This window comes from Sardina pilchardus, chromosome 23 (genome assembly GCF_963854185.1).
Source record: "Sardina pilchardus chromosome 23, fSarPil1.1, whole genome shotgun sequence".
Taxonomy (NCBI): Eukaryota; Metazoa; Chordata; class Actinopteri; order Clupeiformes; family Clupeidae; genus Sardina; species Sardina pilchardus.
Window position 1 is genome coordinate 16,258,884 of NC_085016.1, and position 15,000 is coordinate 16,273,883.

General features: G+C 43.2%; 2 protein-coding genes across 5 annotated transcripts in view; one reads left to right on the forward strand and one right to left on the reverse strand.

The window, feature by feature from the left end:
- creb1a (cAMP responsive element binding protein 1a) overlaps positions 1-3,571 on the reverse strand; it is an 8,844-nt gene extending 5,273 nt beyond the window's left edge. For all 4 annotated transcript variants that reach the window (XM_062527263.1, XM_062527262.1, XM_062527265.1 and 1 more), the window contains exon 1: positions 3,434-3,571. The gene's annotated coding sequence lies outside the window, so the exon portion shown is untranslated. The remainder of the gene's footprint in view (positions 1-3,433) is intronic.
- Positions 3,572-3,974: 403 nt separating this feature from the next.
- On the forward strand, positions 3,975-10,983 carry chmp2bb (charged multivesicular body protein 2Bb). Its single transcript, XM_062527266.1, has 6 exons — positions 3,975-4,132; positions 4,657-4,748; positions 5,713-5,907; positions 6,266-6,368; positions 7,012-7,118; positions 9,510-10,983. The coding sequence occupies exons 1-6, from the start codon at positions 4,099-4,101 to the stop codon at positions 9,621-9,623; spliced, it is 645 nt and encodes a 214-aa protein (XP_062383250.1). The 5' UTR covers positions 3,975-4,098; the 3' UTR covers positions 9,624-10,983.
- The last annotated feature ends 4,017 nt before the right edge of the window (positions 10,984-15,000 follow it).

The window sequence follows — 15,000 nt, forward strand, 5'->3', positions numbered from 1 at the left end:
AAAGAGGAGTGGACATCAGTGAATGACATCATCATTGAATGACATAATCACGGCACCCAATGACAGTTGTATTAACCATTTATATTTTTCATTCTTTTATCTAAAGCAACTTACAGAATTATATGCAGTCAGAAATTATATTTCAACTTGACAATGTAACAAATTGTCTTGAAACTGAATAAGGACAAGCCAGAAGTTGTAATTATCACAAATTGCTCTTCTACACTCATGTTCCATCTTTTATGATGTAGCTTTCATTTCACTATTAAACACCTTGTATTGTTGTCTTGCATGAAAGGTGTTGTATAAATAAAGTTGGTTGGACTGATTGACATCAGGGAATGAAAGCACAGACCTTATATGCACACGTGTGTAGGTTTGTGTGTGTGTGTGTGCGTGTGTGTGTGTGTAGTTGGGACTTTAGTAGTGACATTCATGGCTGTGGAAGGCGCACTTAGGCTTAGTTCACACTGGCAGTCGAAATCCGTTTTTTTGCTTATCTGGATTGTATCTAGCTTGAACTTTGGGTAGTCTGAACGGCACAAAACCGCATGAAATGTGATTTTTCGAATGCTGATTCGCACCACATACGGAGGTGGTTTCAATATCACTTACTATCGGATATGACTCAATCTGAACAGTCGAACCACTTGAATAGGATTTCAATGTGCCCCTTTCGTCATTTGCACTGCGACAAACAATTGCAACCTAATTCTGAGTGACGGAAGTGATTGATTGATTGATTCAGCACGTGCGCCAGGGCTACCAGCAAAACAAAAACCAACGTCAGACTCAAGTCAACATTTTATGGTGAAACATGGAAAAATGTAACGTAAAGGGTGACGAGGTATTTGCGCCGCGACTGCGCATAATACGTTGGGAAATATAAAAAATAAATCCACTTTCATCCATGACGACTTGGTTGTGTACAACTCTACCTAATAAATCCAGGTGTGTGTAATTTATATCGGATCTGAGCATTGCACGCCAAGATCGGATGTGATCAGATGTGATCACTTGCCATATGCAATGAGAACAGTCAGTCAGAAAGATCAGGTTCTGATCGGATATGCAAGACATCCGATTTCGACTGCCAGTGTGAACTAAGCCATAGAAAGGGGTATGGTTTGATACAGCACTGAACTTTGGGATGCCCTCAGCAGAAAAAGGAAATTGGACTTTTGACTTTTGAATTTAAGTCATTTTCATTGAAACATAAAATACATATTTTGGATACCACGTATATTATGCAATATCTACCAATGTCTCTGTGTGTGCAGCAACACATTATATTGTATTTACATTGAGTTTCAAATGTGTTGTAAGATGTCGTCACACATGTTTACATTATATAGGTCTAGGCCTACTTCTCTCTGATCTACCACATTTTACTGCGTATGCTACAAATATCAGTTTCATGAATGAACTTTAATCAACAAATATTCCCATGCATGCGGGCCAAAAACTCAACCGACAGGCTGAGTTCAGGCACTGCATGGACACATCAAAAACTGTTGCCCATGCTTGTTAAACTAGCATTAATGCTTGCTATTTAGGGCATGATGGCCCCTTTCCCTCTCTACCCACTCCTACTCCCTGTGAATTGGTTTCGGATGGCACTCAATGTGTCGGTGCCTCACATGACCTCACACACGGAGGGAAGTGGGTAAGGAGAACATGGAAGTCCTGGGCGTCCAACAGAGCTCCATTCTAAAGGTCAGAGGTCAGTTGGGAGAGGGGAGAGGGGAGAGGGGAGAGGGGGGTGTTCCCCCTGCTCCTGTCTGTCTGTGTGGAGGGGGGAAAGGGGGAGGTGACCCAGTTTTTTTCACTAGTCAAGGCTTCGCCTACCATTCCGACACACACACACACACCAAATACTTTTAACTAGCGGTGCACAGACCAATGTTTACACTAGTTATTTTAGCAGACGCTTCTGTCCAACGGAACTACATTTTCTAAAAATAAAATGACCTGCGAGATCTTGGGGTCTTTAGGTGTTACACATAACACGGAATACAGAAGACTGTACACCATTATATCCCAACCTTGGGATCGGGACCCCTGTGGGGTCGTCTGAAATTCAGATGAGGTCGGCTGAAATATTCTTACAACTGGCCGGTACAATTAATCATTATACATCAAATAAAACCTCCATTAAGTAAGTAGTTGAACCCTTCATTACAATCTAGTTATGTAAAAAAACAAAAATAAGACATCCCGCATGAGATCCTAAACATGCTTGGTCAACGTTCCAAACAAAGAAGCAAAACAATCAGAAGAGATAATCTAACTAACAAACGAATTAAATTGCTAGGACATTTGAGGAAAATACCCCTCTCAACTGGCTGTAAGAGCAGAGGTGAGATGCACTCTCTCACACAAGCTGACAACGATTGAGGTCGCCAACATTTCGTGACATCAGAATAGGGTCACCTGCCAAAAAAGGTTGGGAACCCCTGCTGTAGAGGGAACAGGGATGACTTGCGTGCAGACCAGAAGAATGCATGCCTGAATGCGACTGTCTGAGTGAGTGAGTGAGTGAGTGAGTGTTGTTTGTGTGTGTGTGTGTGTGACTGTGGGGAGAGGTGGGAGTACTAGACCAGACTCGTCTATGACTCAAAGTATGGCAAGAGTTGCCAATTTGCCGCCTTTTTACTTCCGGATGTATTAAGTCAGGGAATCAATGCCATTCCATCAGTATTTGTTTACATGTTACATACTCCACAGCACGACAGTATTGAGCATTTTAAATTCACCTTTAATTGATACTTGAAAGGGTAACCAGTCAATGTAACGGGGTAACGTTATCTAGCGTTGGAATTTATTCATCCCATGTCGAAATCTGACACCGTGCGAGTTTGAATTTGAGTGAAAGTATAAAATGGTAAATTACGCAATCTTCCACGGCTGCGAAGGGCGCATAACAACTGTTCAGTGCTGCAAACAGTTGGGTCGTTTTAAACCGCGAAAAGAGCAGATCTATTCAGCCTCGCCTAATCAACTCTTTATATGGCGTTGGGTTTGCGCTGGGTGGGCTGCTAGCTCGCAGGCTAAATGTTCCCCTGCATGTGTCCAGCTTGCTGTTCCATTTCAAGATGTTAGCACAGAACCCCATGTCATAGGAAAAAACAGACACCCTGCACGCTAACGTACCCATCCAATGTCCTATCGCGTACAGATTGATGACTGGTAATCTGCTTAACATTATTACGCTAGTTTTTCCCGTGGATGCATAACAGATCTCATTCGTTTCCACCAACTCCACATCTCTTTCTGACTCATTCGAGCTAACGGGCTAGCTAGCAACTTAGCTGTGTGAAACATGCCCACCGCCGCCATGATCTCTTTGTTAGAAACGGACCGAGCATTGCCGAATATTAACTTATACGGCGTGTGCATTATCGCTTTCCCCCACCGACGCGCCTCTTCTTACCCGACACAGACTCTGCTCGTCACTCCCGGGCCCTCGGAGCTCCACTTTTATTCAGTCCGACACGTAAGAGACCGCGTCAGGCTACACCTCCGTCGCGTCACCGAGGACAACAACACGGAGAACGAGGGGGACGAAAATCAGCTCTAATTCACTATCGACAGGATCCGATGTGCTCACGGAAAATGCCGAAACTGTAACGAGGAGGGCCGAATTTCACACGAACATGGGCGGATTTACACGAAGCGATGCATATTCTGCGCATGCTCATATGATAACGAATATAACGCTGTTGTCTGCTTTAACATTCATAAAGTGCTATATTCTTGACATTTAACTATTCTGGCACATACACTGCTGATATTGACTATGGGCATAGAATCCTTCGATTTAGCTAGATACCAATAGGCGTATAATTCACCAGTAGGATGGACGATTAAGCCGCGCAGCTGTGATTGGTCAATTTTCACAGAGAATCAGTTCGAGAATCAGTTTTCCACCAATGACGGCCCATTGTGTTGACGTTTGCGAGGGGAAAAAAGTAGTTGCTCTTCCTGTTTGGAATCAAACCAGGAAATACAGACCATGTAACTCGGAACGTCGAAGTTGTGTGAATTCAATCTTGTCAGTTTATTTTTTCTTCGCTTGTATAATCACACATTGTAGTTATGGCTTCATTATTCAAGAAAAAGACGGTGGATGGTGAGTTGGTCTTTATTATTCTCAAGTTGTCTGCATGTCGCCACAATTGCGGGGTAATGCCGCATTTGAGCAAACTAATGTTTACGAGCTACGCTAGCAAGCTAAAAGTAGCCTTACCAGTTTATGTGGGTTGATCTCTGTGATTCCTAAGTCGCCAGGACTGTAGGGTATAATGTCACATTTACCAAGCTTAGACACTTGCCAGCCCAAGGTAGCTTCAGTGAATTCAGAGGCAAATTGTCGTTTGGCGATCAGTGTAAAGATCAGTTAATCGCCAAACATCAGGTGAGTCGACAGATTTGTTCGAGGCCATACCAACGTCTCTCCCTTAAACAAGTTGAGTTGACCATTCTTGAGACTACAATACGCTGTCCTAGCTATGATTCTTTGGTGCTGATGTCTAGGGATAGATGTGTGTGTGTGTGTGTGTGTGTGTGTGTGTGTGTGTGTGTGTGTGTGTGTGTGTGTGTGTGTTGTAAACTAGCTTCATTAGATTGACTCATGATTCATGATTGTTCTCCTAGATGTCATCAAAGAGCAAACCAAAGAACTTAGAGGGACCCAGCGGCAGATCACCCGAGACCGCACCGCCCTGGAGAGACAAGAGAAACAAATGGTGAGATCTCTCTCTCTCTCTCTCTCTCTCTCTCACACACACACACACACACATACACACACACACACACACACACACACACACACACACACACACACACACACACACACACACACACACACACACACACACACACACAGTGTCATTGTCATAACTCATGTGACTATAGGCATGGCCACACCTCTATGAGTGATGTCATCAAACCGGTGTGGAGAGGCTAGCTGGCACCTTAACCTGTTAGTGTCTGAACGTGGTCACTTACTAAGTAGAAACTAAGACAACGAAATGCAGTTTGCGTCTAACCAGAAGTGCAAAAAATACTTGTGATGTACAAGTATAGTCAGGACAAGAAATCTAGTGCAGTGTAGACCATAGTACAGTTCGTTTGTTGGCTTACAGAAGGTGGTTTGGAGTAATTCAATATTTATATCTCAATTAAATGGAAATATGTGCAGTGTATTAGCAGTTACATTTTAAGAGCAGAATAAATATGGCTATGTAATATGAACAATGTATGAACGGCGTGTGCAGATATGGGCAATACAGTGTGTACAGATATGTGAAATAACAGAATAAATATGGATATTCAACCATATAGACAGAAAGATAGATTACTTTAATCATTCCCAAAGGGAAATGATGATGTAACAGCAGCAATTGATAATATAAACATTTATCACACATATACATACAAGTAGGAGAATAAATACAATTGGTTATAAAGTCTCTGTGCACGTGGTTGTAAACTGTAAACTGTGCATTGACTCTCAGAATAAGATTCTGCGTGCGTGCGTGCGTGCGTGCGTGCGTGCGTGCGTGCGTGTGTGTGTGTGTACACTTCCATGTCACCTGTTACATGTGTGTGTGTGTGTGTGTGTGTGTGTACTTCCATGTCACCTGTTATATATGTGTGTGTGTGTGTGTGTGTGTGTGTGTGTGTGTGTGTGTGATTATTGCTGTGCAGGAGCTGGAGATTAAGAAGATGGCGAAGGCTGGGAACAAGGATGCGTGTAAGATCCTGGCCAAGCAGCTAGTTCAGCTACGGAAGCAGAAGAACCGCACCTACGCCGTCAGTTCAAAGGTTACCTCCATGTCCACGCAGACCAAGCTCATGAACTCTCAGATGAAGATGGCTGGTGCCATGGCTAAGACAACCAAAGTAAGAGTGCTCTATATGTAGGCTATTGAAACTGGCCCCTGTATGTAGACTATTGAAACTGGCCCCTGTATGTAGACTATTGAAACTGGCCCCTGTATGTAGACTATTGAAACTGGCTCCTGGATGTAGACTAATGAAACTGCCTATATGTAGACTAATGAAATGGCCTTCTGTATGTAGACTAATGTAAGCAGCTTCTGTAGACCCTTTCAATGTCTGGTTCATTTTGATTTCAAAGCATCTGCATTGGCGTTGAATGTTTCAACCGGAAACCCTCTACGAACCGTTTGAAAAGGTCAATATGTAAACTAATGCGAGCGCCGGCCTCTATATGTAGACTAACCAAAACTCTCTGTAGACCATGCAGGCGGTCAATAAGAAGATGGATCCTCAGAAGACCCTCCAGACGATGCAGAACTTCCAGAAGGAGACGGCCAAGATGGAGATGACGGATGAGATGAGTAAGGCTTTTAAACGCATCCTGTTTTGTTTTGAACGCTAATTGACCTCCCAATGATTGTTAGAGCTGGGATTCTCCCGGTTGCATTAGGAGAAGAGTTGGAGAGCAGGGAATAGGAGGGGGGGGAGGAGGGAGAGGAGGGAGAGGAGGAGGAGGAGGAGGAGGAGGAGGAGGAGGAGGGGTGGGGGGAGTAGGAGGAGGAAGAAGAGATGAGGAGGACGTGAATATAAGATCTATGGGAGGCTGCATTAGGAAGGGGAGAGGAGAGGAGGGGAGCCTGATGACATCAACTCACTGAGAGGGCTTAGTGGTTTTAGGGCTTGTAGATTACTGTAAGACTGGATTCATGGATTCGTGTGTGTGTGTGTTCATAGCTTTCATTTGTGTAGTTTTGCCTTGTTGAATATAGGGTCACGGCTGTTGACACTGTTGCAATTGCTTCCCATCCTGTGTATGGGTGTTTGTGTGTGTGTGTGGTGAAGTTAATGGTTAATAAAACTGTTATCTTGCTATGTTGTTATCTATTTGTGTGTCTAGTACTAGTGGATGTAGTAGTTGTTTGTGAAATGTTTGTGTGTATGTGTGCATGCCGTTGGTGTGTGTATATGATGGAATTAATCATTGTCTGTGTTTCTCCCTGTCAGTCAATGACACACTGGACGAGCTCTTCGAGGGCTCCGATGATGAGGAGGAGTCAGACAACATCGTCTCCCAGGTGCTCGACGAGATCGGCATCGAGATCTCAGGAAAGGTGAGTCGCAGAACATCGTCACGCATGTGCTCGTAGGAGATCCTGATCTGCGTTGTCTGTGTTGAAAATGAGTTGATCTCATTTCCCTTGGGATCAACAATGGTATCTATCATCTATCTATCTCTGAGTGTGTGTAGCCTGTAATGCCCTGAGCTGTGTCTGTCTCTCTGTCTGTCTCTCTGTCTGTCTCTCTGTCTGTCTCTCTGTCTGTCTCTCTGTCTGTCTGTCTGTCTGTCTGTCTGTCTGTGTCTAGACATTAGAGAGAGGGGAGCTAGAGCAAACTTTAGATACTTATGATTGCAGTTTTTTGGGTCGATTTGCGAGTTTTCATAGAGTTTGACCTGCCGATTCTGATTCATTTCTTCTTAGCACTTTACAGCACACACAAAGATTTATTGATGGATTGGCTGTTAAAAAATAGAACCGGTGAACAGACAGATTCTTTTTCAAGTCTTACTTCAGCTGCAGCATCAAACTATAATGCCTCCCAATGTGGGACATTCACACACTGCATTTGAAAATATGTTGTTCCATAACACTGTGCATTCAGTATTGATGCATATGCACTCATGAGAGGGCGAGGGAAAAGTGGATGTATCATGCAAACACAGGGGAGGAGAAGTGCTAATAGTCATTGTTTAGCTAAGCTTCTCCGGCGTATGAAAAAAGTGTGCGTCTGTTTTGCGGTGGAAAAATCTGCCTCTTAAAAGCAGGTGTAATGCGAAATCCGGTTAAATGCGTCAATTATAGAAACATTTAGAGACAGCTTAACCAGTATTCAGAGCATCAGTTTTCTTCATTGTAGGCTACTATGTCAAAAGCAACTTTAACTTTTGTTTGCTTTTCTAATATTGTATGTTCACTTTCACAACATCCACTTCCCAATCTACTAGACGAAGACTGCGTGCAGTAAGTAGCTTGGTTTCAATATTTTGGAGTGGAGTAGAACTACGAGGCCTACTCTGTATATTACTACTTGTTGACATCTTATGATCGCTAAACTCAGATTCTTTTTAATGTCGCGATCAGTTAACTCCATTCAACTGCACTTGTGGTTCAGCTGTGGGCACACAGGGTCGGGTGTTTACGTATTGAAGTGACCTCTTCATAAATTCCAGGCAATATATGGCAAAGCACAGTGTTCGCTTTCTGCGCATAGAAAAACTCGGTATTAGCGCTTTTTTGGACTTACAACCAGCCCTGAGTGTTGGCCTTTGCTAGTTTCTTCAAACTTTGCTAACTCAGTTGGGTGAAGTTTCAAGTGTGGTGCGCAAGTGTATTTGACCAGCATAAAGTCGGCACGTCTCAGACTGACCGGCCAGTCATTGGTCATAGCCGATCATGTGAAAATCGGCCAATTCCAATCACCAGCCGATCAATCAGCACATCTCTATTAGATAGCCATTGGACACACAGAAACACACACACACACACACACACTGATTGTGGCCAGTTTAAACCAAATCCTTGAGATGAGATGAAACCTTTACAAAGACAATTTGCTATTGTGTGAATTAATAACTTAGTCAGAACCTTATGTTCAGAACTGGGCTGGGGTGTTGCTTGGCAGATACATTTTATGTGATGTTTTTTTAGTGAATGTGTGCGCTCTCAGTCATCGCTGTGTGTTTGTGTGTATGTGTGTGTGTGTGTGTGTGTGTGTGTGTGTGTTCTCATCTACTCATCCCAGACTTAAGTGGATGGCATGTGTGAATGAATTGGTTCTTTCATGCACACTAACCTGCCGCTCAACCTCTTAACAAATGTCTGTGCTTGAAAGCTGTGTCGTGTATATGTGTGTATGCTACCTTTTTTACCTTACCTTTGTTACCTTACCTTACCTTTTTTAATTTTCCTAGAATTGTTGTGAGAATTGGCTCAAAAAGTTGAAATTGTTCACCATGTTGTAGGTCACTTTGGCTAAAAAGCATAACGTAATGTAATGTAATGTAATGTAGTGTGTGTGTGTGTGTGTGTGTGTGTGTGTGTGTGTGTGTGTGTGTGTGTGTGTGTGTGTGTGTGTGTGTGTGTGTGTGTGTGTGTGTGTGTGTGTGTGTGTGTGTGTGTGTGTGTGTGTGTGTGTGTGTGTGTGTGTGTGTGTAGATTACTAGGGAGTGTGTTTAAGAACATATAAGCTTATAACTAATGGGCAACAATGTGCTGGAACGACTGTGGCAGCTCAGTGCTAATGGCAAAAGTGTTAGTGATGAGTTATGGTTTAAAAATGCCACCAGGCAAGTATGGAATGACTGGTATGAATGAGCTTGGGATAACTGGCGACCCCTGTTGATCTTACTTTGAATAATCTGGCTGCTGGTTACCCCCCCCCCTCCCCATGTTATTGAGCTGTCATGAGCTATATCTCGTGTGTGTTTGTGTGTGTGTGTGTAGATGTCCAAGGCTCCCGCGGCGAGCAGGAACAACCCCAGTGCCTCCACGTCCAAAGCGGATACCATCTCAGACGACGAGATCGAGAGACAGCTGAAGGCCTTGGGAGTGGACTAACACAGAATCTTTCTTTCTCTCTCTCTCTTTCTCTCTCTCAGACACACACACAGACACACTGGCACACTACTTAGAAACATACTGCTTGGACTTTGTCAGGCATGTACTGTCTGCTGAGAAGTCGGTGTGGACACACACACAAATAGACCTCTGAAGTTCGCCTACAAAAAAGCACATAATTCAAAATCTCCATGTTATTTTCCCATAGGAAAAATCGCCATCGAGATACCGAATCTCGAAGATGGCAGCTATTTTGTAGGCGAACTTCAGAGGTATATACACAAACACACAAACACACAAACACACACATGCATGCCTTCAGTCTTTCTGATTTGAACCTTTGGAAGCTCCGAGTCTCTTGAATCCTCTGCAGCAGAGTCATAGAGTCCCCACTGGGTGGTGCTGTTTTGACTCTTTCTGCTCCATACAGCTGCAATAGGTAGACTCAGGTGTGTGTGTGTCTGAGAAATACACTCCGTGTCCTCAATGCCACCTTCTACAACCATATCCCACCAGTGCCACACTGTGTGCAGGCGTGTGTGTGTGTGTGTGTGTGTGTGTGTGTGTGTGCGTGTGCGTGCGTGTAGAGTTTTAGAATACTGACATAGGGACTTAAGAGTTGATGACATGCCCTCATGTCATGTTAAATATAAATGCTTCCTCTGTGTGTGTGTGTGTGGCAGAGAGATTCCCGTGTGTGTGTGTGTGTGTGTGTGTGTGTGTGTGGCAGAGAGATTCCCGTGTGTGTGTGCGTGTGTGCGTGTGTGGAGAGGTTTTCATTTAATTTATCCCACCTTTCAACTCTCCTTTCTCCTCATGAGGGTGCAGACGGAGTTTCAGGAATGCAAACAAACACTGTGTCTCCACACACACACACACACACTCTGTCTCCAAACATACACATACTGTATCTCCTCAGTCTGCTTCCATGCTACAAACACACACACACACACACACACGCCACACACACACACACACACACATGCTACACACACATGCTACACACACATGCTACACACACACACACACACACACACACACACACACACACACACACACACACACACACACACACACACACACACACACACTGTGTCTCCTCAGTCTGATTCTACACCAATCCGCTGAGGGGCTATATGGGCCTCAGGTGTGTTCCAATCTGGACTGTTCTTCTCGCTAGTAATCCTGGTACGGGTCAGAGACTTGCCTTTAGGTGGTGGACAAGGGGCATGAGGAACCCCTTCATATGCTACAACATTTTCATTTTATTTTATTGCCATAAATAAAGTACATGTTTGTAAATAAATTGTTACTAAGTCTGTTGTCATTTACTAATAAATGACTATGATCGCTCTCTTAATTTCCTGTTTTTTATTCATCTATTTTGAAACTGTTATGGTTACTTTATCTCAATTGTAAAGGTGGATGTGTGGTTCGTGTTTGCTCCCATCAGCTAAGGCTATGGACATGGACAGCCTTTAAAGTGTGTGTGTGTGTATGTGTGTGTGTGTGTGTGTGTGTGTGTGTGTGTGTGTGCGAGCCAGACAGACAGACACAGACAAGACAGGCAACTTTAAATGGTTGTTTAAAAAGTTTTCTGAATCCTCATTAGCTCAGCAGTTCAGCACAAGCTGGTAAGGTTAATAATACATAGCCGAGTCTGTGGGGGAGACTGTTATTGTTGAGTTGTCAGAAATAATTACAGTGGAACACAACAGCAAGGTTTTGTGAAAATTTGATGACCATCATAAAATATGTGAAAATGGTCCAACCATTCTTATATGAGGATAGTTTCACAAAGTGTGCGCTTGATATTTTTCACACACAGGCCTGTATACCCTAAAGTATGTCATAACATTATTCCAACATTATATGTTATTGTAAATGGCTAGACCAGGTGGACCTTGACAACTGGAAAAAAGAATGGTAAAGCACAATTTCTTGGCACAAAATGCACCTTTCAGTCATTTTTATCCACAAATTGGTTTCATTTTAATCTGTCACTTCCACAATTCATATTAGCAAAGTATTCATATTAGCAAAAGAATAAAATTTGGCCATTTTTATTGACAGTGTTTGGAACAAATATAGTGTCAACATTTTACCATTTCAGAAGTAACATACTTATCTGTGTTAAGACAAAGAAACATGAAAATGTCCACTCCAACTCAAATGTTTGACAGTCCATCAGATACTCGATCAAGATATATCCCAAAAAAAACCACAACTGATTTGCAGAGGCGGGACCATGATGGTCCTTATCAACTTTGGTGTGTGTGTGTGTATGTGTCTGTATGACTCCTCTAAAGCCCCCTCCTCCAAGCCAGAGCAGCTTGGCACAAATGCCAATACTGATGCCAGACCCGGCACTTGGCATTTGCAGCCCAGGACGTTATTTACCCGCTGCCGCTGGGCCAGCCCAATTATTACACACACACACACACACACACACAGACACACACACATACATACACACACACACACATAAAAGAACAACAAGAACAACAACAACAGGTCATTAGAGAGCTTCCAGGACATGGCAGGAGTGAGGAGATGTGTCCGAGACAGAGCAGGAGCCATCACACACTCTGATGGAAAGTGTGTGTGTGTGTGTGTGTGTGTGTGTGTGTGTGTGTGTGTGAAACCACAGATGGGGAAACTCTGAACTGTTGCCGTGGTGACATTACCATTCAGTTTCTGGAGAAGAGCCAACCAGTGATCATGAGGAAACTCAGGAGCGAGAATCATCAGTCACCCTCACACTGTGTGTGTGTGTGTGTGTGTGTGTGTGTGTGTGTGTGTGTGTGTGTGTGTGTGTGCATGTGTGTGTGTGTGTGTGTGTGTGTGTGTGTGTATGTGTCCACAGACTTCACAGCAGACAGAAAGGATATGCCTTAGAAAGTCCAAGTGCTATATGTCTAAGTGTGCCAGTGTGTGTGTGCTTGACCGTGATAAGTGCCATGTGCACTGAGCAGACTTCACAAAGCACTAAGGCCAAGGAGAGAAACTGCCCTTACACACACAGGAAGAAAGGTGAGGAGGGCTGAAAAAGGAGGAAAGGAAGAGAGGAGAGGAGAGGAGAAAGGGAGTCAGAAAGGAAAGGAATGAGAGGAGAGGATTTCATACACACATCTGGATGAAACATATTAGCAGACATGCAGTGGCACATCACATGCAGTTACATCATGATGCATTGATAATCGATAAAGTGGGGAAAGGCAGGTTTTAAATAGTGGGTTGGAAAAAGTTGCTGCTTTATGGTATAGTGTGTTACCCGCTGTCACTAACAGACTCTCATGCATGTGCTCGGGAGCGCGCCAGAATGCGAGTGTCGGCAGCGGGTATCCTTTCGCGCGTATGTGTCCCCATCTCCGTCACGCAGTTGAGGGAGGGTGTTGATCTAGACAGGAGGGTGAACTGAATGCTGATTGCACACACACACATAGTCATACACCCATCAGCGCTCCCCGAGCAAGCACATCGCCGACAGTCTCTCGCATCGTCTCACTGCTCACCTCCAGAGTTTGAAGAACAGTGCACGGCGGCGCATCTGTCTCTGCACGTAAGTAAATGCAGCAATCAGTTATTATGTCTTGTCTTGGATGCTTTTTTGTCTGTGATTTTAACAAATATTGAACTGGCGTTCGTTAAAGTTATTAATGTTGTGTGGCAATGTCTTGAGATTCCCATAGTGGTACAGTATGTCGTTTTTAACAAAGCTTGCATATTGTGCTGAAGGACAACCTCGTTTGGGGGGCCTCGTTTCGATTCATGCCTCTCAGTTATATACTGTTGTTGATGTTAATGTCATTCAGAACTGAGCTGCAAGATATGTTGAATCAGGACAAGCAAGCCAAGAGTTTATCATACTTTTCCAGTCAAATAAAGGTGTTAAAATGGTTATTTTCATCATGGTTCCACAAACTAAGAACTATGTTTTTGTTGAACATTTATATCAAGTGAAAGGTTCTTCACAATTGAAGTGGCTCTTTAGAAATGTTCTTAATTTTGCATTCCTCTAAAATGTCCTTTATAGGGTTCTCTGTGCACAACCAAAAAACATTATAGGCTAGGCTATGGTCTTGATTGCTCTGAGGAACCAATTTTAGCGCCATCATTTTATTTAGCATTCTCTGGCACTTCTCAAAGCATTTCAGACACATATAAAGATTACATAAACAATAAATATCAATGGCTACTCCCTTTGCGTGAATAAAGTATTGCGTGATGTTCTTGAATAGTCCTAGGGGAACTCAGAAAGTAAAGGTCATTCTGAAGACCTGAGCGATCTCTCCAAGCAGATGGTGGAAAGACAACTTGCAGAGATGAGCATACAGTGCACTGATAGCGCTATATTTGTCATTTACCTATACCTGTCCTGAATTACAGCACGTGTAGGCTATCCAGAAATGAGAAATTCAGCTCAGGAGCCATTTAGTGTAATCATCCTTCAAGGGCTTTGATTTGACAAGCTGCACTGTGCAATTATGAATAAATTGATAATCAGTGTGTCTTCTGACTTCCTGCTAGATCAAATGGCTGTTGATTGCAAACTGTTAATTTGTCTCTCTGTTTGGTTCAGTATCCAGTCATATTGTGGACAGTTGGAAATATGGTTTATATTTTTTGTAGATATTGTGGGCCATCATGACACGCAAGTAATACTACTCATCCTGGTGACGGATCTCTAAAGAAACACAAACTGGTGCTCTGGACAAGGAAAAGTCCAACCTATAGCCAAACCGCAACCATATTCCTGCCATGTAGCAGCTGGCAGGAATCCGGTTGAGGGAATATGGCCCAGATGTGTCCCATGTATGGGTGAGATCCAGCATCAGTGCTTTAGATTGTATGACTGAGTATCAGTAATTTAAATCAGACTTAGCATCAAGATTGTTTGACTCAGTATCAGCTTTAAATCTGACTCAACATCAGTGCTTTTAAATTTGACTCCGCATCAGTGCTTTAGATGATCTGACTCAGTGTTAGTGCTTCAGATTATCTGACCTAGCATCAGTGCTTTATGATCTAACTCAGCATCAGTAAATTAGATTATCTGATTCAGCATCAGTGGCAGTGCTTTAGATCCTCTGACTCCATCAGTGTGTTAAATCTGACTCAGCATCAGTGTTTTAGATAATCTGACTCAGTGTTGTTGTTTTCGATGATCTGATTTAGCATCGTGCTTTCGATTAAATGTAGTTGAAGAGGGTGTCATGATGCCTTCTTGGAACTAAATGTGAGACATGCAAATTGATTTTAGGACTCTCTTAAGACTCTAACCCTCTCAAAACAAAGCTTTGACTGGAACACTATGCTGTGGAAGAAGGGTCATCTATGTCTGTATTGTGTCAGCATCTGTCTACTAATACTTCTT